The 24,220-nt window shown below is 44.7% G+C and overlaps 1 protein-coding gene across 9 annotated transcripts in view; it reads right to left on the reverse strand.

Moving 5' to 3' along the window:
* The window catches only part of PLEKHG4B (pleckstrin homology and RhoGEF domain containing G4B), a 104,374-nt gene that overhangs the window by 44,875 nt on the left and 35,279 nt on the right, over positions 1-24,220 (reverse strand). For all 9 annotated transcript variants that reach the window (XR_014503938.1, XM_083407374.1, XM_083407376.1 and 6 more), the window contains 2 exons: positions 11,799-11,996; positions 102-1,392 (listed from right to left, as the gene is read on the reverse strand). Coding sequence is in view for 8 of the 9 variants with exons in the window: in XM_083407373.1 (XP_083263499.1) it covers positions 102-1,392; positions 11,799-11,996 (1,489 nt within the window). In the remaining variant the exon portion in view is untranslated. The remainder of the gene's footprint in view (positions 1-101; positions 1,393-11,798; positions 11,997-24,220) is intronic.

Consider the following 24,220-nt stretch of genomic DNA (forward strand, 5'->3'; position numbering starts at 1 on the left):
TCCAAGCTAAAATAAAATAACTAAAGGCACACTGGTTAGCATGGTTTAAACAGAATGACTAAATAAGAATAAGTGAGATATCTACTTTGCATCTGTTTTACCTTCATCCTCTTTGCTTTTTGTAGAAATGAATTCATGAATATGTGACTCCAGTCTCTCAGATCTTGGAGAATGCCCATTTATGATTTTGGGGGGATTTTCACTGAACACTCCATCTGAGGGCACCCTGGATTTATAATCTTCACTCTGTGAGCTCTTATGCGTCCTGTCTAAAGACCGTGACCTTCTTGAACCTGACCTGCTACATGCTGTTTCATGAGATACAGTCCATTTTTCAGAGGCCTGGGAACGATTCCCAAATCTAACTGTCTGTCTTGTTTCCTCCTGTTTTGAAATTCTTTCAGACCAACAGCTTTCTTGCCAAACATCGTTTTCACATGTTTTTTCAGTGACCCTGCACTCATTCTCCACCTGTCTCATGACATGCTCTGACGGTTCGTCTTCTGCAATGGATTCCTCAGAGCTGGAGCCAAGACTCATTGGGTTTTGCAAAGCTTCTATATAAGACTTTCTAAACAATCGCTTTGTTTCAAAATACAGAGAATCCCGCCCTCTTTGACATGGGCTGCTCAGGTCTGTGCTGAAGGATATGCTTTTGGGGCCATTCCTTTTCACTAGTGGAGGAGTTGCTGAATCTTTAAACAAATCAGGCGTCAATTCAGATGTCATTTTTGGTTCCTTGATGGCTTGGTCTGCAACTGAAAGTGCTCTTGGATCTGCTTCATCAATAGTTCCATGCTCAGCTTGGGGTGCTGGGGTTTGTGTTTCAGAATCATCATCACCTTGGTTTCCACAGTTGCCTGCAAGCGGTACCTCTATCACGGTGGAACAGGTATCATTAGAGGTCGAACTCTCATGTGAGCTGTTGCTTTCCATTGTCTGTGTCATAGCTTTAGCATCAGGACTGTTGCTGATCAATTTTTCAAGCAGAGAGCTTTTGGAATATGTCTGCAGAATTGTTTCAGCTGTAGGGACAAATATAGGGTTCACAATATTTTTCCACGGTGTCCTATATATGGCTGGGCCTGTAGTCAGCAAGCAGCTCTGCAAAGGACAGCCATTCAGTTTACTGTTTACATTTTCCAAAAACTCTATTGTGAAAATATATCCGTACATGGTTTCAGGTACAACAAGCTCTTCCATTCCTTGCCCATGTCTGGAGAGGCATTTTAACACTAGGTTGACTGACTGCTTTCTCACCGGCACAATCTGGAAGTAAAAGTCTCCTGGTTTTAAACGGGCTTTGTGGAGAGACGCCAGTTGCACTATGATCTTCTCATGGATGCACAACGGCCATCCTTCATGGTAAAAAATAAGGCCGGTATAATTGCTCTGTAAAAAAGAGAGAAAGCAAACTAAGTGAAATATATTTGCCTCGTATTATGCTATTAACATTTGTGCAGATTTAACCACCTTTTAGTATAACAGAAAAATGTGGTAAATTAATGTAGCAGTTGACTCATAGTAAAACAAGACGACAATGGGTAATAAAAAAGTTATGTTCTATTTTAGAACCAACAAAAGTTTCAGAATCAATACTGTCTTATGAGTACAAATAATTAACATAGATCACAAAACTAGTTCTGAACATATTCCTCTGACTACTGTCATCAGTTGCTGAACTCATTCCTAGAAATGTTATATCAATTTTTTCAAATATACTGCAGGGCTAGGAAAGTAGACCCTTCACATTTTTGAATGACTGATTTTGTTATCACGCTGCCAAACCCTGAGAATGGTAATTCATTACCAGCAAATTGCTAGAATTTTAACAGGAAGTGACAAGCTTCCCTTACCCTGATCATGTTCAAACATGATGATAGTGCTCATATTATGGTCGCTTGCTCCCCCCTCCATATACAGTATTTTAAAACTGAAATAAAGCAATGTTAATATTTTGGAATTGTTGGGATGGCTTTAACAGATATATCAACTATCATTCAAAGAAGTAATGCAAAAATAACTAAAAAAATGTTATAGAACGAGAACCACTCTGGTTTGTGCCTGTCAATACTCTTGATTAAAACTGTCCTGGGACTAAAGAAATGCAGAAGGGCCATTCCACCCATTTCGTGGTAGAGAACCTGCATTTGCTAGTGAGCATAAAGTCATAGAATCATAAAACTGTAGGGTTGGAAGGGACCCCAAGGGCCATCTATATGCTGTAAGCCACCCAGAGTGACTGGGGAAACCCAGCCAGATGGACAGGATAATAACAACAACAACTAGTCTACAGAGAGTTTCAGCCAGTCCTCAATCTCTGTATGATAAATCTTTCCACATTTGTCTGGATCTTGTTCACAAGTGTGCACCTAAAAATGTAATGTGTGAAGTTTGACTTGTGATTTCCCAGACAAAGGGATGCATCTTAGTAACTGAGGCTCTAAAGAAGCATTAGGAAACACTCTCCGTGACCCTTTCCTCTTGAGGGACAGCTGCTAAGTTCGGAGTACATAAAGATTCCATTGTTTCTTTTCAAATGAACAATATTGGGAGAGCAAGGTATCTGACGGAGGCATCCTGTCTCTTTGCCAGGGGTGGCATATTTCTGTCTCAGGTTTCCATTCACGGAGCAGTCATTCCTTTACTCCTGGGCTCTGACAAGGGGATTTCCTTTGACCAGCAAGATTCACCCTTTGGAGCTGAAGAGGCTCAACTCCATTAAAGCCTTTTGTCTGGTTCATAATGCCAGGGTAAGGCAGGGGTGGGGGAGCCCTAAAGCTTTAAAGCTTCACTGAATGCTGTAAGAATTAAAGAATTAGGCCCCATTCCCTTAACTTTGAAATTAGTAGCAAAAGAAAAATCATCAGGTCCCAACCTAAGTTTCACATAAGTGAGTAAGGATTTGGAAGGCGTTTCTGTATAAATGCAATGCCAGTCGCATACAATTGCAGACTTCCTTATAATACTGCAATGAACTGTGAGACCATTGAGAGAGTTTGGGCTAAACAAGTAAGGTGGAAGTGGATGTTTCATGGTACAAGTAGTAGATGAGGATTTCTTTAAACATCCATCCCAGATTTCAGCGCCAAAAATAAAAGTAAGTAATCCAGGGCGGCTGCTCATTTGTTGAGTTTTGGGTATGAATTCAGGATCTAACACAATGTTGACTACTATTAACTACATACAGCTCTCTGCCAGGACTCTGAAACACCAATGTGCAGTAGGATTTCTCCTAAATTGAAGAAGATAAGGGTGTGAGGAGAGTCAGGGGGCTTTCATAAGGAGAGAATGCAGAGTTAATTCACTGCACCAGAATATGAATATGGTATCCTTGGGCTTTAGTGGAGTACCGGTAAGTGTTGACTTCCCTTCACTTTCCCCAGGAACCTCATGAAATCATAGAGGTGGGCTCCTGGGTGGAGGCTGGGGCACATGGAGAGCGCCCGGTGGGGGAAGGGGGTAGCTGCCCCCCTCAATATTGGGGGGCATAGCCCCCTGCCCCTAAATATTGGGGGCTGGAACCCCTTGCACATCATATACCCGCCACACCTGCATCACATGTTCTTTGGTCCTCCCTGAGCTTCCAGGAGGCAAATCACCCTACATTCATGAGCACTTTTCAGCAAAACAATCTTGTAGTCCCACAATCAAGGCCCTATGAAAGAAGAGATTCTTTGTATGATTTCATTCAAACATTGCTATTGTGAAGCTTCTGGTATTTGATGCTTGCTGATGTAATGCTTTCGGCTCTGAACACATCCACTGTAGGGTCAAAATCATACCCTGAGGTAATATAGCCTTTGCAGCTGTCCAAAAGCCAAATATATTAAGTTTTCTGATTCATTCCTAAAGGAATGTGTTTATTGAAACAGACGGCAGGTACGCTTCAATACCTCTCTTCCTCTTTCAGGTCTGGGCTGGTGTGTTGCATCTACCAACTACTAATTATCTTCTATTCTGGGTTTTCTCTTTTACTGTGCTAATCAAAATGCTATACCACTTTACTTTGTTTAAATACCAGGGTGCTTGTTGGTGTAACAACTGAACTATGTCATTAATCAGTAGGATAACGCGCTTTACAGGTGTTTCTCAAGTACGTTCAACGACAGTTAGTTTTGGTTTTTTACTAACAAGAAAAGAATCAACATCTAGAAAACCAACAATTGAAAGTTTCTTTAGAGACCTCTGTACTGAGTATTATTCGACTGATGTTCACTGAGGATTCAAATAAAAAATGGCAGGGAGTTAAAAAAAACTTGATTATAAGTTAAAGCTCAATTTAAATGTTTTGCTTTGCAAGAAATTATAACTTTGACTTTTAAAAAAGCTATGAAAAAGCTTAGAAAAGTAGAGAAATTAGGCAAGCATTCCCACACTAAAAGGATATTTATTAGACCAGCTGGCAATCTAAATGTTACATTGCAGTGTTCAAGTATTCATTCATTAATTCAGATGAAACAACAAATATTTTGACATATTAAGCACTGACAAGTTTATGGCGTAAAGGTATGTGGACAAGAGTCTAGCTCACAAAAGCATATGCCGTCATAAAGAATTAATCCTTTAGGTGCCACAAAACGCTTTATTATCTTCAGCCCAAACAGCCTAACATTGCTGCTCCTCTGGAAAATTCACAGAATCATAGAATCACAGAACTGTCAGAATCACAGAGACCCTGAGGGTCAGAAAGTCTAACCTATTGCAATGCAGGAATCTTGTATTACATACCGTATTTTTCGTCCCATAGGACGCTCCGTCCCATAGGACGCACCTACTTTTTTGGGGGGGAAATAAAGGAAAAATTTTTTTCCCTTTATTTCCCCCCCAAAACCAGGTCGGGGAACAGTGGGATGGCGGCGCTGCGCCTCCCCGCTGTCCCCCGACCTTGTGGGGCTGGCCGATGTCTGCCTGGCGCCAGGGCGCTCTGCTGCAGGGCGCCCATGCGCCGGGCGGCAGGCTGCCGCCCGCAAGCCTTGCGCGCCGGGGGGAGTTCTCCCCCGGTGCGCGAGGCTTGCCGGCACTTGCGCGAAGCACGGGGCGTCCTCCGAAGGGCGCCCCGTGTTCCGCGCTGCAGGCTGCCGCCGCAAGCCTTACGCGCGGGGGGGGGGGAGTTCTCCCCCGGTGCGCGAGGCTTGCCGGCACTTGCGCGAAGCACGGGGAGTCCTCCGAAGGGCGCCCCGTGTTCCGCGCTGCAGGCTGCCGCCCGCAAGCCTTGCGCGCCGGGGGGGAGTTCTCCCCCGGTGCGGAAGGCTTGCGGACACTTGCGCGAAGCACGGGGAGTCCTCCGAAGGGCGCCCCGTGTTCCGCGCTGCAGGCTGCCGCCGCAAGCCTTGCGCGCCGGGGGGGGGGAGTTCTCCCCCGGTGCGCGAGGCTTGCCGACACTTGCGCGAAGCACGGGGCGTCCTCCGAAGGGCGCCCCGTGTTCCGCGCTGCAGGCTGCCGCCCGCAAGCCTTGCGCGCCGGGGGGGAGTTCTCCCCCGGTGCGCGAGGCTTGCCGGCACTTGCGCGAAGCACGGGGAGTCCTCCGAAGGGCGCCCCGTGTTCCGCGCTGCAGGCTGCCGCCCGCAAGCCTTGCGCGCCGGGGGGAGTTCTCCCCCGGTGCGCGAGGCTTGCCGGCACTTGCGCGAAGCACAGGGCGTCCTCCGAAGGGCGCCCCGTGTTCCGCGCTGCAGGCTGCCGCCCGCAAGCCTTGCGCGCCGGGGGGGAGTTCTCCCCCGGTGCGCGAGGCTTGCTGGCACTTGCGCGAAGCACGGGGCGTCCTCCGAAGGGCGCCCCGTGTTCCGCGCTGCAGGCTGCCGCCCGCAAGCCTTGCGCGCCCAGGGGAACTCCCCCCAGGTGCGCAAGGCTTGCGGATAGCTTCCTGGAGCCTGGAGAGCAAGAGGTGTCGGTGCGCACCGACGCCTCTCACTCTCCAGGCTTCCGCGAAAGCCTGCATTCGCCCCATAGGACGCACACACATTTCCCCTTCATTTTTGGAGGGGAAAAAGTGCGTCTTATAGGGCGAAAAATACGGTATTTCATATAACAAACACATAATTCTTATAACACACAATTCATATAACAAACACAAATTACATGTAGAAGTGTGTTCAGAATGCGACCGTAGCAGCACTTTGCAGTTCACTGAAACTTAACAGAGAGAGAAACAGAAGTTTTCTTACCATGATTTTCTGTTTCCATTTGTCTCATTAAAGGCATTCCTTACTTTGGGATGGCACCTCCCACAGGCAGAGATGAGCAGGGTGCAAGTTCTTCTACCTCACCAGGTGCCACCCTCCCTCCCAGACTGGCTGGAAAATCAAGAACCACTCAACCCCCTCTGATACTTCCATAGAGATCCATGAAATAAGGCCACAACACAGGCCACTCAAGCAAACGAAAGACAAGTACGTAAGAAAAGCCTGCTGGGTTAGGCTAATGGCCCATCTAGTCCAGCTTCATGTTCTCAGAACCAGGTGCCTCTGGGAAGCCCCCAAACAGGAATCGAACACAGTAACAGCCTCCTCTCCGTGTAGTTCCCAGCAACTGGTATTCAGAAGCACTACTATTGCCTCTGAGCGTGAAGTCAAAGCATAGTCATCCTGGCTCGTAGCCATGGATAGCCTTATTGTCCGTTAATCTGTCTAATTCTCTTTTAAAGCCATCTAAGTTGGTGGCCATAGCTTTAACTATGCTTTAACCATAGCTTTAGCCATAGCTTTAACCATAGTTAAAGCTATGGTTTTCCCAGTAGTGATGTATGGAAGTGAGAGCTGGACCATAAAGAAGGCTGATCGCCGAAGAATGGATGCTTTTGAATTCTGGTGCTGGAGGAGACTCTTGAGAGTCCCATGGACTGCAAGAAGATCAAACCTCTCCATTCTTAAGGAAATCAGCCCTGAGTGCTCACTGGAAGGACAGATCCTGAAGCTGAGGTTCCAAGACTTTGGCCACCTCATGAGAAGAGAAGACTCCCTGGAAAAGACCCTGATGTTGGGAAAGATGGAGGGCACAAGGAGAAGGGGATGACAGAGGAAGAGATGGTTGGACAATGTTCTTGAAGCTACCAGCATGAGTTTGACCAAACTGTGGGAGGCAGTGGAGGACAGAAGTGCCTGGCGTGCTCTGGTCCATGGGGTCACGAAGAGTCGGACACGACTAAACGACTAAACAACAATAAGTTGGTGGCCATCACTTGTTCCTCTGGGAGCGAATCCCAAGACTGCCGGTGTGTTGCATGAAGAAGCCCTTTCTTTTATCTGTCCTGAATCTTCCAATGCTCAGCTTTGTTCTAGTGTTATGAGAGGGAGAAAAACTTTTCTCTGTCCACTTTATGTCATGCATAATTTTATACACTTATGTCATGTTGCCTCTTACTTGCCTTTTCTCTGAACTAAAAAGTCCCAAACCCTGCAGCTCCATCTCCTTGATGATTTTGGTTGCCCTTTCCTGAACATTTTGTAACTTTACAATATCCTATAAAAACTGTGGTGACCAGGACTATACACAATATTTCAAATGTGGCCACACCATAGATTTGAATAACATCATTATGATATTAGTAATTTTATCCTCAATTCCTTTCCCTAGCACTGAATTTGCCTATTTCATGTCTGCCACACACTTTCAACATCATCATTGAGCTAGCCACTACTACCCCACCAGCCAGTTCAGACCCCATGAATATATGCAAAATTAAGATTTTTTTGCCCCAACATGCACCACTTTACATTTGTTTGCATTGACCTGCATTTGCTGTTTTACCACCCATTCAACCAGTTTGGAGAGATCCTTTCAGAGCTCTTCACAAACACATTTTTGTTTTAATGATTTGGAACAATTCAGTATCATCAGCAAACTTGGTCAGCTCACTGCTCACTCCTAACTCTAGATCATTTATTAATAAGTTAAAAAGCACGGGGGGGGGGGGGGGAGTCTTCCTTCTAAGTCTTGTTGAAAGCTTGTTGATAGCTCAAATACACTATGTCATCCAGATCACCTCTTTGTGGTTGCTGACATCCTCCATGATGGTTGTGTTCAGCAAGGCTTGTTCTTCTATATGTTTGGTTATTTTATCCTTAACAATACATTCCACCAGATTGCCTGGGCCAGATGTTAAGCTAACTGGTCTGTAATATCCAAGATCCCAAACTCCAGCTAAAACTTCACATGTACCCAGTGCCTGCAAAATGTATGTAAACTACTAATACTGTGGGTTGTCTTTTGCACTTATTCAACTTTCCTTAAGGGTCAATTCCTCCTTTCAACTAAGGCTTGCCTATCAATACCACTCAACAGGTCTCAAAAGTAAACAGCCATTGCATCCTAGTAAGTTTTACACAGCTATGACGTACTAAAGTGAAAAGAAACCCTTCAAAATAAAGCACATATTACAACTGAAAATATAGTGGAATGGCATTTGCTTTGTATGCAGAAGCTCCAAGATTCAATCCACAGCATCCATAATTTATTTTTTAAAGGATTTTAAAAGGCCAAGGTAAGACAGTTTCATATATTCGTCATTACTTCTGATAACACTTAGGGCTCATCTAGATTTGCTCATCCAGACCCTTGCTCCACCGCTTTCTTCCAGGAAAACCCAATATTTACTGCTGAATCAGAGCAAATGTCAATTGGATTTTCTCTGGATTGATGTTTGTTCCAATTTATCACTAAAGAATAGCATTTCCAGGAGAAAGCAGTGGGGCTAGGGCAAAACCGCTTGGACCTATGCCAAGAAAGTGTGGGACAAACAGAAAACTGCTCAGATTCATACTTTCTAGGCATGGGACAAGCGCAAGTATGAATGAACCCTTAGATTCCGTTCAGCCTTAATATGAGACTCTATGCAAGTACAGCATCCTTAAGCACTTTCCAGTAAGTAAGGATACTTATGTGCTGTGAGAAATTAAATAAACAGTCAGAAAAGGAATTGTTTATATCTGGAAATAAGTGCCACAGAGTTCAACAGTATTTTCGCTAAAGAAGCATGCTTTAATTGCACCCTGAGAGAACGGACACAGGCTGCAATCCTAACCCCCAATGTGTGTTGCTAGAGAGGGTGGAGCCTGAGTGGATATCCCAGTTTGTTGGCCTTCAGCCTCTACTGGCAGAGGGAAGGTTCCACCACAATGAAGGCACCCATTGCAGGCATGTCATGAAGGCACCTGTGGAAGGGCCCCCCAAATGGTGCTGGAGGTGGAAGTGTGCCAGCCATGGTCTGCTGGAAGTTGCTCCAGCTCCTAGAGAAGGGCCCAATTTGGGCCCCACTGCTGTGACAGCAAGTGCAGCCAGCTGGGCTTCAGAAGCGGCAGTGAATCTACATCTTCACGCTCCAGTTGGGATTGATTTGGAGAAAACATGTGCGGCACTGGGATCCACATGCTTTTCATGTTACTACTTTGCGTAACATTCAAATCAGCATAAATCCAACTTCTGATAATGCCTAGCAGAGCCTGGTATACTATAAAGAACATTATTATGAGCAGCAAAATTCACTGTGGTGATAAAATAAATAAAAAGAGATTTCTCTTGCATCTCCAATCTGTTTCCAGATTGTTATGAGACTAAAACATCAATCTCCCCTCCTTGCCCCCAAACCAGCAATTAACTCAGCTGGGAAAATACAGTATTTCTACTGTATCAGCAGAGACCATGATAGCTACGATTTCCCAGTCAGGAAATTCAAAGTTGCCAGCAAAAGAGGGGGAAAGAAATACTTGCTGAGGCAAAGCAGAAGAAGAGTGGCATTTGAGGGCTGGAACCTCTGTCATCAGGGCAATGAATAATCGTACACAGTTCATTGTGGAAACAGAACTGTCCTTTATGCGGCTACAATTAAACAGTCACTAAATCCCTTGCTCTGACTCCTGTTGAGCCTCAGCACTTTGCACAAACACTGGGCTATAAATTCTTTTGCCTCCCTACTGAGTTGCAGTCTGGGGGCTGTAAATCTTCAAGTGATTTCCTGAATAATTGCATTCCTGAGAAAGCTGCATTCACAAGGTGGGCCGCCACTCTCTCCTTCCGCTTCACTCCCAGCCAAGAAAGTGGTCCTGCTCACAAAGAGGCCAGCTGAAGAATTGACTGACTTCAATGGGTGAAGAATAAACTTGAAACGGTAATAATTGGGCTGTGCGTGCCTAGGAACAGGGAAAGATTCAAGTACTCAAGTCGTATTTCACATTAAAAATAGGTAACTAAAAATGTTTGCTTGTTTGAACAGAGTTTTGTTTTCTATACTCTTTATCATACTAATAGCAATAAAAGTTGCTCAGCTTCTGAACCAAAATTTCTTAATTATCTATTAGCAATTTTGAGTTACTGCTGCCTGAAGCTTGGAAGGATGTGAAACATGCATGGTGAAATGATTAGATAGATTTGATTGTTCTCTAACAAACCAAGGTATTTCATACCTTAAAGACAGTTTCAACTAAACCTATGGTGTCAAATATCAAGCACAGTCCTCAAATACCCAGTACTACGTACACACTTCAGTTCTGTGGAAGCACAGGAAAAGCAAAGCATGCAGTACTAAGTGGAGAATTCAGATTTTCATGACAGATAATTTTAATATGTTTAGTGCAGGTTATGCACAGTTATGCTTATTTGACACAAATGAGGGTGGGTGGGGGGGAATTGTTTAGTACAAGTTGGACTAGGCAAGTCCTTCACCAGCAGATCAGCAAAAAGCATGATTATCCGTAAAAAGTAAGGCTCTGTGCACTTAGAGACTTTCAAAAAGCTTTTACAAAGCAGCTCACAAAGGACTCCTGAGTAACCTTTGCAATCATGGAATAAGGTCTATGAGTAACTGGTTGAGAATCAGGAAGCAAAAAGTAAGAATAAATGGACCGTTTTCCCAATAGAGGTCCACCCTATCAAGGAATAGTAGAGCCATGTTTTCTGATGACATGAAACTGTTGAGGATGGTTAAAACAGAAGGTGATTGCAAAGAGCTCCAAAATAATCTCTCAAAACTGGGTGAGTGAGAATCAGGAAATGAAATGCAAGTCAGTGTAAGCTGTTGTAAAGTGATGCACACTGGGACAAAAAATCTATCAGGAAACAGAATGAAAATAAAACTGCCATAAACAAATCTATGGTGTGATTGCACTTGGAAAACCATATATGGTTCTGGTCACAAAGCAAGTAAGAGGAGACATGATAGAGCATAAAAAATTAAGCCTGGTGTGGGGGAAAGTGCATAGAGAAAAGTTTTTCTCCTTCTCTCATAATACTAGGCCATTTGATGTAGATGAATTTTTGAAGATTCAAGACAGAGAAGAGAAATAACTTATTCACACGATGCATTGTTAAACTTACTGAATTTGCTCCCACGAGAGGCAGCGATGGCCACTAAAAGATGATGAGACAAATTCATGGAACATAAAGCTATCAATACTGGCCATTTAAAGAAGTCTAACCAAGTTCATGCTAGACTTTCAATGATTTACTCAAATTCTGATGCCCATGAAAAGAAAGCACACACACAAATTACAATCATAAATCATTTTTCTTACCCTCTTATCATTTCTTGGCCCAACAATATAAATTCTGTAGCGAAATATAAAAAAACCCTCTACCATTCACCTGAAATGTACTACAGCACAAATTCATGGAATTATATTCCAAACAAATACAAAACGTGATGCTTTGCTTTCCAGTGTCTTACTAGAATGAACTTTCCCATGGTTATCTAGGGTTTCGTTTGCCTAGCAGTTAAAAGATTAAACAGCATCTTATTCCGCCCTCCTCATGCTTGGATAATGAACAAAGAGTCTCTGTTTTGCCAGAGTAGATACAAATATACTTACACAGGTTTCTCGTTGGATACACTGCAGGACTCTCTTGGCAGGAACAAGAAAATCAATTAGACATCTGAGACCATCTCCGTGATAAAACTTTTCAACAATGCTGAAAAGCTGCCACAGAACAGTAGCAGCTGTGGCCTCAAAAGGTGGATATAGAGAGGAAAGTGTGTTCTGGATATAAATATCGAGGGATTCAGAGTTCTGAAATAAATAAATAAAAATCACAGTGTTAGGCAACAGGGAAGAAGTGTAGATTCTACACAGAAAAACAATATTAACTACCCTGGTTTTCAAACTGTGTCATAGCAAACCTTGGGGTTCCCCAGACACTATCCAGGGTTTCTTCAAAGAGAAAATAATGGATAAATGTACCCAAACAACAAGTTTATCCACCACTACCAATCATCATCCAAGGTGCCGTGTCCTTTGGAAGAGAGAGGACAAAACGAAAGCATGCAAACCCTGGAAATAGAAAGACTCCCGCACAGATGAACCATTCCCTTTGAATTCCACCCCCCATTTACTGAGAGGCCTGCCAGCCTAGGACCTCTTTGAGTGGATTACTTTCCCAAAATTATTATTTATTATTATTAATGTATTACATTTATACACCACCCTTCACCCGAAGATCACAGGGTGGTTTGCAGCATAAAAATGCAAAAAGAAAACACAAAATACATATCATAGTTAGAACAACAACAACAACCCAATAGCCCCCTTCAACAAACACAGAGGTTCTTTAATCAGCCCAAGGCCTGGTTATAGGGGAACCTTTTCACCTGGCATCTGAAGGTTAATGTAGTGAAGGTGCCAGGAGAGTCTCCCTGGGGAGAGCATTCCACAAATGGGGAGCCACCACAGAAAAGGCCTGCTCTTGTGTTGCCACCCGCCAGACCTCATGGAGAAAATTCTATTGAGTTGTAACAATAACTTTTGTCCCATAGCTTTCACATATGAGAACATTTCCAAAAGTTGTGAAACATCTGATATACTGCATATTAATGCTTTTGATTTCTTTGTGTGTTCCACAGCTGCAAAGCCCCAGGGGAGTAACTGCAACTGAGGGGCAGAACACCTGCTTTCCACACAGTCCCATTTCCAGTCCCTCCTACTTAAAAAGGATCATGCGGCCAGTGACATGAAAGACCTCCCTGTGTGTAACTCTGAAGACAGAAGGTATCAGTCGCAATAGACAATACTGGATTCCCAAACCACTGCCTGAACCATGCAGGGCAAGGCTCAGGAAACAAACGGAGCATCCTCTCAGGACCTTGCAATGACTGAACTGCTTTCGACTCTGTTATCACCATGATATATTTGCACAGGGGTTGGCATGGCAATTAGCCCCTCCCTGGCAGGAAGAGCACTTGTGTGTACATAGGCTGGTGCTGGGTTTCTTTTGAGAGACAAAACCCGCCAACATCAGCAAACACTGCAGGGACACTTTAGTTCCCAACCCTTGCTAACGTAAATGGGAGGGAGAGGAGGAGGGAGGATCCGCAGGCCAGAACCAGCGCAAGCAAAGGGGAGCCATAAAGCTTCTTGCACACCAAGGAGCCACCCAAACCGCCACCATCCCGCTTCCTGAGTTTGTCTCATAATGTGTCACATCCTCTTGGTAGCCATGGAAACCCCAACTGTGTAAACGTTAGCTATAAGGTCACATTCCTTTCCTGCCACATCCCTGTATAGGAAAACTCTGTTCTAAATCATAGGAATACAAATCTAAAGAGACTGCAGGGAAACCTGAGGCAGAAAGTGCCAGAATATTTTAAACATTTCTGGATAGAGGTGGAAAGATCTCACAATTTAGGTTCTCTCCGTTTCACATTTTTTGAATCTTAAATTCAGTTCTCCACATTTTTGCAGAAATTTGTGCATTTCTCTGCCCAAAAATATTTATCAATTTTTTTAGTGTGAATTTCTCCTAATAAACACAATTTTGACTAGTGTATGCATTTTTGCAAGGAGCTTCTCCTAATATAATGCATTTCTGTATATTTTCACTGATATATTCATTTTAAAGCAAATTTTCCTTTAATATTTGCAGTTTTGTAAACGCTGTTTGAATGGAGAACTACACTTAAATATTCAGATGTGTGAACGATGGCTGTGTTTTGATTCTCATATTGTTTTGGAAAGTGTGAATTTGATAAATTCAGCTATAAATGCAAACTGATTTGAACCTCTCCCCCATCCTTATCTCTGGATATCTTTTCAGTGCCAGTGAGCTTTAACTTGCACTTCATAAATGAAACCTTTATGCTTAAGCAATATAGCCTCCAATAACACTCTTTCCATGTAGCTTGATATTGGCAGAGAAGAAACACGACTACCAAACACTCCCACCAGCTTCGCCTGATTCTACAGGCAGGGCTGGAAGCCTGCAATAAGTGCTCTGTGCAAGATCTTGCCAGGGCCACCGCTCCTCCTCCTCACTTATGACTGTTACTATTCAAGATCTGTCAGAAAGTCAGGAGGGATGTTGTCCAGAATAGTTCCAACTGAGGGCCAAACTAGGCATGGCAGTTGTAGCCACATTTTCTTGTTCACATTCCCACCCCGTTACCAAATCAGGTGGGATGCACAAGGTCTTGCTTTAACATGCAAAGGGGCAAATGTTTGCTATTTGCAAGGAGGGTGGTGCCTTGCCCAATCAATGCCCTCTCCCTGCCCCATCCCTGTTCATAAATTCATCACCTCTCACTCAGTGCTGCTTGTTGCTGTCCTTGAGGTTCATTTGGTAGAACAGAGACCGGATCTCCATCTCCAGCCTGCACACTTCACCCCACCCTGAAACTCCCCTCCAGGAAAAAAATAATTCAACATATAGACCCCCCCAAAAAAAGCCTTTAGGAGGGTGAGAATACCCATCGAATCGCCAAACAGCCATCTTGCACAGTGACTGATTTATATAATTAAGATGTAAAGGAGGACACTGGTGGATAGTCCCTGCTACCAGCCAAGAATGAATTTCATCCCATCCTAGGTCCAGTCTTCTTGCGTACTATGCAATAAGCTTTGCCAGGCTCAGAAAAAGGAGAGGAGAGGGGTGGGGGGTGAGGCTACGGGGGGGGGGGGGATGAGGCAAGGCCCTGCACCAGACAGCAACTTCCAAGCAAGGAAGCCCCAATAAAACCTTGTAGCCCCTCAGTCTTTCTCCTCCCTCTCAGGAGGCTCCTAGCCTCTGCTGAACGACCCCCCCCCCCCCCGCCAATATCTGGCTTGTGCTGGTGCTGAAGGAAAGCAGGAGCCCAGCACACCATCATATACTCCCATTCCTACACACCCACACACCCACACCCGGTCAGGGCACTTTGCACAAGAGAAGTTTGCTCTTCAACATGTTTCTAATAGTGTGTGTGTGTGTAGTTTTAACTCTATCAATGCTTTTTTTTATTATTGATCACCCCCCCCCCAATGCTTTTAGCTGTTTTTATTTTTATCTGCAAGTTGCCTTGAGTCCCTGCCATGGGAAAAGGCAGGGTATAACCTCCGCAGTACCTCAAGGACCGCCTCTTTCCATATGTACCTACCTTGACCCTGAGATCATCTTCTAAGGCCCTTCGTCATGTGCCTCCTCCACAAGAGGTCAAGAGGGTGGCAACACCAGAAAGTGGCTCCCTGTTTGTTGAATGCTCTCCCCAGGGAGGTTTGGCTGGCGTCTTCATTATACACCTTTAAAGGTAAAGTTAAAGGGACCCCTGACCATTAGGTCCAGTCGTGACCGACTCTGGGGTTGCGGCGCTCATCTCGCTTTATTGGCCGAGGGAGCCAGCGTACAGCTTGCGGGTCATGTGGCCAGCATGACTAAGCCGCTTCTGGCAAACCAGAGCAGTGCACGGAAACACCGTTTGCCTTCCCACCGGAGCGGTACCTATTTATCTACTTGCACGCTGACGTGCTTTCGAACTGCAAGGTGGGCAGGAGCAGGGACCGAGCAACAGGAGCTCACCCCGTCGCGGGGATTCAAACCACTGACCTTCTGATCGGCAAGTCCTAGGCTCTGTGGTTTAACCCACAGTGCCACCCGCGTCCCAATACACCCGCGTCCTATACACCTTTAGGCACCAGGCAAAAACATTCCTTTTTAACCAGGTTCTTGGTTGCTTGACATCTAACGTCCTTTTAAAATATGTTGTGGAAGGGGAGGTTATTGGGTTGTCTTTGTTTTCTATTTTTATTATGTGTTTTCTGTTTTTTATTTTGTGAGTTTTATGTTGTGAACTGCCCTGAGATCTATGGCTATAGGGTGGCATACAATTTAAATAAATATATAAAACCAAACAAAATCCTAAGTTTCCAGTTTCAATGTTGCAAGCAAAGGGCTGTTTCAAACAAGAATAAATCATCAGGTCTCATCAATTTATGCATAGCATAATGAACAAAAGATTAAGTCCCTGCCCTAAGGAGTTTACAATCTAAAATTCAACCTAATGGGAGACCAGAGGGGCATGGGAAGAAACACTGGAAGAAAGAGGAACAGGTGGAGAATGTGTATGTATATCACTTCATGACTACAGTGCTGAGCCTTCACACAAACCTGTGCAAAACAATGTTAGAAACTGAGATATGAAAGCTAGATGGCACCTTAAACCTAGATTATGGACACAACAGTTTTTTATAACAAGTATGCAAAGCTGAAAATGAATGAACTACAGTTAAAGTGTTATGTTCATTTTTCACACGGTCACAATATTCATAGGAGGGTCTCTTATCCAGTCTTCAGAGAGTAGCTGGAAGTGGGGAGGCCTTTCCTTCCACTCTGCAGTTTTAATCTGTAATCTTAGGTGCAGTACTGCACCCAGAGCTCAGAAACTGCTCGCACTGATGAAATTCACTGTCGCAAAATGCGCCTAGAACAATGGGAGTTTTGAACACTGTGTGCAAATGATCCCTTCAAAGATGAAATATCTGGATTGCCTGGCAAGCTGGCAAGTGTAGCTTTTCAAATGGAAGGAGTTTGGCAGACAGTAATCAAATACTGAGTAAATCAAATGACATACACGAATGTGTGAACCACAACGTAGCCTTTTTAATGATTAACCAAATGATTTGGCACAATTGCTTAGATATGTAGTGCTTAAAACATTGCTTGCTAACTTTTTGTTTTTCATTGATATAAACTATGCACCATTTCAGATTAGGTGGGAAAGAAGACGGAACAAAAACATACTGGGGTTAAACGGAAATAACCGAAAAGCTTGGCTGCCTCCAAGCTCCACATAAAAGAGGGGCCTAAGATTTTAGAACTGCAGCTGTGCAGGCTCTTCTTCCCACCTTTCCCCAGAATACATTGTTTTGGTGATAGAAACTTCCTGGTACCAAAGCATTCCAGAGACGGAGAGCTCACCGCTGGCCGGTATCCCAGTGATTTATTTGTGATTAACTAAGCCCTTCTTAGTGTCCTCCCTTCTGCAGGCAGGCCAATGGTACAAGTCTAAAATTAACCAGTTTCAGAGAGCCCCAGAGAGAGAGAGAAGTTTTTTTAAAAAGTTTCCCAACATTTCCTTGCTGGATCACATGAAAGGTCCATTGAGTCCAGCACTGTGTACCCACCAAACAGACGGAAGGGGATTCAGCAAGCAATTATAGAATCAACAGGAAAACATCTGATTTCAACAGGTTTGAGTCAGGGCTGTCTACAGCACAGAGCAGTTTCTAATGCAGTTGTCACTATGAGAGATATGCTGTTTCGTTTTGCCAATTAAACCACTTATCGCAGTAATCCACCTAATCCCGCACTCTGTTGCCAATATTGGTGAGCCAGGTGGGTGTGGAAGTCTCACACGGAGGAGATGAAGTTGGCTTGGGCACAACCTGCTTGCGCCCAGCATTTGGCCCTCAGATACACCCTCTCTGAACATGGGAGATTCCATCAAACTGTTACAGCTATTATTTTACAACATCATCAAAGTTAATGGTAACTACCACCCTCCCAATGCCCAACTTGGGGGTAGTGAATTCCCTAAGCTGTGTAATGATTCAAAAATGAACCATGTGGACCTTGTAGGAGTATCTCCTTCTTCAACATTAACTCTTCCAACACAGATATTTTAATTATTGCAGGCTCAGGCAGTCTGAGGACAGCACAGTCAACTGGGACTGTGGCAGAAATGGCATTGGGCAGGCTCAACATAGTGAAGGGAGGGGATCTCCCATAAGGCGCTTGAGGGGAAGATTGGCCCTGGCATGCCCCAAGCTCGGGTTAGGTCTCTGCCTGGCTGGAATCCTCTCCCCAGTCTCCCAGTGAGACCTTGCCAGCTTGGCTTGTACCACAACAGGGCTCAGGACTGGGCAGTTCCCTCAGAATGGGTTTACTGGTGGAATCCCATTCCACCAGTATGGGAGAGTGGAATGACGGACTGATCCTACCCCAAATCCTCCAGCTAATAAAGATTTGGCCTGATTTCACCCCAACACCCAGTGTCCTGTTGCGGTCACTTGCTCTCTTTGGGGGATTAAGAATGTGCCTGCTTGGGCAAGTTCTCTTACTGTGTCTCTCTTCCGACACCTGACCCAAGCCTTTGAGCGCTTTGCTGGAGCAAGCCTTTCTCGTTTAGAATAATCTTGGTTTCACGTAAAGCTTTTGGGGGAACTTATGACTGTAAATTTCATTGCTTGCAAGGCCTGCAGTCCCCCTTACAATCTTTTAAGGGTTTGCAGCTATGAAACAAAGGCAGCAGGGAAATAAAAGGACCAAGGTCAGCAAAAGTCAAATGCACAGGTAAGGGACTTTTCCAGACTGCCATTTTATTGCACGAACATGAAATTGTTCCCAAAGTGAGATCCAAATATGTGGTGAAGTTATCGAAGAGAATAACTGACAAAGGGAACCTGAATTTCCCTCAAGTACTCCAAATGCAGTATTTCGTTGCTGGGGTAATTGAATTTCAGTGTGCTTGTGGCAACAGTGTTATGTGATACACCATCTCTGAACATGGGAGACTCCATCAGGGATAATTATAAGCTTGTATTGATTGATCCCATTAGATGGCAGATGAGCACCCAGGGCCGTAACACAGCTGATGCTGGGCACGCAGATCAGTTTGGATGGGTGACTAATGTATAAGCTTTCAAAGAAAAAGCAGGACTCGAGTTAATAAATGTCATCCATATCATCAGAAGTGACACACAATCTCTCCCCTGACTTAAACTGGTTGTTGTTTTTTTTACCAATATCTTAAACTCAAATGCAGCAGTGCCTGTGAACAAGCAAGTAGTACAAAACATGGAAGTAGGCAGTTCTTCAGGAACCTGGCCCTAGACCATTTGCGGAGGGGTGGGGAGTCTGTGCCCCACCCAATGTTGTTGGACAAGAACTCCCATCAGCCACAGCAAGCAAACACAGCCAATGGTCAAGGGGTGATGTGCATTATATAATACAACAATATCTTGAGGGCCACAGGTTCATCACCCCCATTTAGGGAATGAAAGGTTAGAAGCAGCACTTTGAATTGTGCACAGAAACAAACAGAAAACCAATTAAGCTCTTTCAGCATAGGTTTAAAATGAGCCTGTTATCCCCTTTCAACAACTTGACTACTATGTTCTCTATAAGTTAACGTTTCTTTTTAAAAACTAACAACAATTTTGAAAGGCACACCAACCCCATATATCACACTTTACAGTAATCAAGCTTGTACAGTGGTACCTCGGCATGCAAGACGCGACAGCGCGTGTCGTGTTTCGCCGCTTCCGCGCATGCACGTGACGTCATTTTGAGCGTCTGCTCATGCGCAAGCGGCGAAACCTGGAAGTAACGTGCTCCGTTACTTCCGGGTCACCACGGGGCGCAATCCGAAAATATTTATGCTGAAGTGTATTCATCCCGAGGTATGACTGTATGTTACAAAATCATGGAAAACTGGGGTCCCATAATTTCTACTCTGGGTCAGGATGCTACTGATGGGGTTGTCATCTGTGCAGCAAAGATATCATACCCCAGATCTCTAGACACCTTCTCCCAACGACTTAATTAGGATGTTTAAACATCTTTTTGGACAGAGCAGATCCTGTGAGAGCACCATAGTAGTAGTAGAAGAAGAAGAAGAGGAGGAGGAGTTTGGATTTGATATCCCACCTTTCACTCCCTTTAAGGAGTCTCAAAGCGGCTAACATTCTCCTTTCCCTTCCTCCCCCACAACAAACACCCTGTGAGGTGAGTGGGGCTGAGAAACTTCAGAGAAGTGTGACTGGCCCAAGGTCACCCAGCAGCTGCATGTGGAGGAGCGGAGACGCGAACCCGGTTCCCCAGATTACGAGACTATCGCTCTTAACCACTACACCACACTGGCTCTCATAAATACCAAGGCACTTGATAGATAGGAGTGGAACCACTGGCAGAGAGCTTTTCACTCCAGTCCACATCCCAGCTGCTGATCTAACACAGGCTCAGACTTTGTGGACTCTCAACTCCCATCAGTCCCAACATGTCCAATGGCCAATTGGAGGTGACGGGAGTCACAGCCACCAATATCCAGAGTCCATCACATGGGCTACACCTGATCTAAAGTACTGTATATTCCCATGCCTCATTTGCAAGGAACAGAAACTTGAGTTATAACGCTTTGAAATCCACATCAACTGGTGAGAGAACCTTAGAAAAAGTTACAGAACATTATTCTCATGCAGGCACAAGACTAGGCAAATTAAAATAATCCCACAGAAGATCACCATAAGGATTTTTGCAAAGGCCTGGCTCTCTCCAAAGGAATAGCCCTCTCTTGTCCACTCATACAATGACACTGTCCAGTCCAGACTTGTTAACAACTATCTCATAAAGTTGTAAGTTTGGATTTCCAGCCAATTTATAAAATCAGAAGGTGAAAAGGTTACTTGCTGTCTCATTCTGACTCAGTCACAGACTACTCTGTACAGGGAGAAATGGAGCACTTGCTGAGTCAATTTATAAATATTCTGGCTGAATCCTTGCACTTGATCTTGTTTGGGGCTTCAGATAAGGGGTTTAGCACTCAGTTCCCTTCTGTTGGTCTCCAATATCACTAAAGCTTCTCTTAGTACAATTATATTGCAGTGGTGATGGTACCAGGATACACTTTCCAGGGAAGTAACTCACATTCTTCACCTTCTGACTGCTCACAGCTCTCCTTTACGTACGGGGGGGGGGGGACAGGTCCCCCCCCCATCCCATAATCAAGCCTTTTAGCCTAGACATGAGCACAGAGAACTTTCATGACCTTTAGATTACTCACATCCCCTATAAACTATTTCTCTCTATGGAGCAGTGTTGGTAGCAGAGAGATAAAGATCACCCACTTTCCCCTACTCACAAACAAAACAGCACATCTGACCAAGTCAAAACACTGAAAATAGTGAGGGCAGCACAGAAGCTTAGACATATTTTCAAAATGAAAAATAAAAAAATGGAAAAGTTCCTGATTTCACATTTCTATTTAAATTATGTAGACTTTCTAACATATATGCACCACAGTGTCACAACCTTATCAAACTTTTCACACTGTTGCACTTAATGAAAAACCGTGACCAGTTTCCCTTATACTCTTCCTAACCCTATTTCAGCAGCATTGCAACCTTGCCGAGACTTCTCCTTCCTCCCTTCCTCTCTGCAGCCTGGACCCCCAAATCTGCTCTGGACCTTGGGGGGGGGGGGACTCTGCATGCTGGAAAGCATGGAAAGCTGCGACATAGGGAAATGTAATGATTGTTAAGATAATAAGACTAAGTTGAACCAAAGATACGCCAGAGGGAAAGAGTTTACTGTCAGAATATAAGACCCAGAATACAGAGTGGGAAGGTATGGGGAAGTCGCAGACTCAAGTTAATGCTGAAATTATAAAGACACAATATTTGTTTTTAACTTCTTTCTATTTTATTTTTCTTTTTTGTCTTTGTATAAAGTATGTATTGTTCTTTTTTCTTTTTTCTTTGATGTATTTGTTGATTTATATTTTCTGTTTATCGACTGTGGAAAAATAAAAAATATTATTTTTTTTTTAAAAAAAAAGCTGCAGGGGGAGGGAGCTCCTGTCACACCCACTGACACAGCGCCGAATCTCACCCAGGGTCTTGCAAACAGCACAAGGAACGGCTCAGGAAATAAACACCAGAAGCTTCTTAATGCTGTTCTGCTTGTGGCTGCCTATTTATTAACTTTCTGGAGGTAAGCTTATGGTTTCCCCCAAAGTAACAAAAAAAGCTCACAGGCTTTGATTAAAAATTCCTTTATTATCCACAAGGTTCTTTATAGTTTAGATAAGCCTAAACAAACAGAAGCTTTTGGCATCTGTAAAATCATTTTGCTCTCCAGAGATAAAGCCCACATCCTCTTTGGAAATCCCCATGCAAGTCTGAACAGTTTTTCCTCCAAGGGAAAGACAGCAGTTTTCCAAAGTGTGCACGGAAACTTAGCAAGCTCCCCGAGCATAACAGCAGTGCACAACCCTGAACATTTTGCCCTACAATGGGAATTTCAAATTATTTACTGAGGTGAACGCCAAAAGAATTTTGTTTCCAGTCAGGAACTGCCTGTTTTAGCTCACATCCTAGAGGTCAAACTTCGCTAACCACTTGATGTGTTACATCATATGTAAGAACATGAGAAAAGTCTGCAGGATCAGGCCAAGGGCCCATCAAGCTCCCCATTGCCACAGTGGCCCACCAGACGCCCACGCAAAGCCCACAAGCAGCGCTCTCCCCACTTGGTATTCACAGGCACACTGCTTCATGGCTAGCAGCCATTGGTAGCCTTCATCGCCATTAACTGGTCTGATCCTTTTTTAAAGACATCCATCGCTCCCTCTTGCGGGAGTGAATTCCATATATAAACCATTCACTGTGTGAAGAAGTTCTTCCTTTTGTCTTCCAACGTTCAGCTTCACTGGATGCCCACTGGAGTTCTTGTGTTATGGGAGAGGAAGAATAGCTTTTTACTACAGTGGTACCTCGGGTTACAGACGCTTCAGGTTACAGACGCTTCAGGATAGACTCCGCTAACCCAAAAATAGTACCTCAGGTTAAGAACTTTGCTTCAGGATGAGAACACAAATCACGCGGCGGCAGCGGGAGGCCCCATTAGCTAAAGTGGTGCTTCAGGTTAAGAACAGTTTCAGGTTAAGAACGGACCTCCAGAACGAATTAAGTACGTAACCCGAGGTACCACTGTATTCACCTTCTCCACACCTTGCAAAAATTTATACAGCTCTATTTCCCACCAGGCTTTTAGTATTTTTAACAGTTTAAAGCTGCAGTAGCAACTTGTGATGGGATGAAGAGCTGCTTGTGTGTAAATTGCAATCCCTCAGAGTTTGAACAGCTTCTCAAACCTCTGCCTGTGACGGAGCCCCTCCAGCATGGCTGCGTCAGTCGCTAGCAGAATCCGAAAGTGGCTGCTTTCGGAAACGTTTCCAACATAAAAGCTCCTTAACGGAAACACGTCTTCTGGACTCTCTGCGTGACAGTTTCCGCCGAGGAACGGGTGTTCCTATAGGGGGTCCTGAGACTTCCCCACTGTTTTCACTGGAAGCATCTCTGAGCCATTCCTCCGACTCCCCTTCCCTTGACGTTCCTGTTCGCCCCCTACTGGTTCCCTCTTCAGGTGTCAAGTCTCTCTCTACCTCAGAGAGCCTTGGCACCTCCTGTCCTGCCGATGGCAGTTCCCTGACATCCACCTCCCCTCCAGGGCCCCCTTCACCCCCTCCCGTCTCCTCCCCTACGGGTTGTGAGGAGGTAAAACCCCGGAAAGAACCTTCCTCATCGTCTGAAGTTTCGAACACCTTTCTCCACTCGTTGTGGTTCCTAGTCTCTCGGTACTCCTCGTCATCTGAGTCCGTTCCTTCTTCCAACTCCGACTCCGCGAATCCTTCCAGTTCCTCTTCCTCGTCTGTGGTGCCGAAATACTCCCTTCTAAACCTTGCTACCGGCTGTGGTTTCCGCGGGAATCTTTGGTGGAACGTTTCTGTTAAAACCTCGTCATTGACCTCCTCTGCAGTCACCCAGGTGTTTTCTGACTCCGGTTCCCCTTCCCACGCCACTAAATACTCCACCTGATTGCCCTTCCACCTGGAATCGAGGATTTCCGCTACATGGTTACTGCTTTCCCTCTCTTCCAAGACCGGTCCCCTGGTGTGCTCCTCTTCACCTCCCCCCTTGTACGGTGACAGTAATGACCTGTGGAACACTGGATGCAATTTCATGTGGTTGGGTAACCGGAGTTTGAAAGCCACTGGGTTGACCTGCTGAATGACCTCAAAGGGTCCCAATCTCTTGGGTCTTAATTTCTTACAACCCCCTTTGAACGGCAACCCTTGGGTGGACAACCACACCTGATCCCCCACCCTTATGGTTTCACCTTCCCTCCTGTTCTTGTCTGCCTGCTTCTTATATTGAGCCTTGGCCCTTTCTAAGTTGAGCTGAAGCTGACGATGGATCGCTTCCATCTCTTC

This window comes from Podarcis tiliguerta (genome assembly GCF_965153285.1).
Source record: "Podarcis tiliguerta genome assembly, chromosome: 13".
Lineage (NCBI taxonomy): Eukaryota > Metazoa > Chordata > Lepidosauria > Squamata > Lacertidae > Podarcis > Podarcis tiliguerta.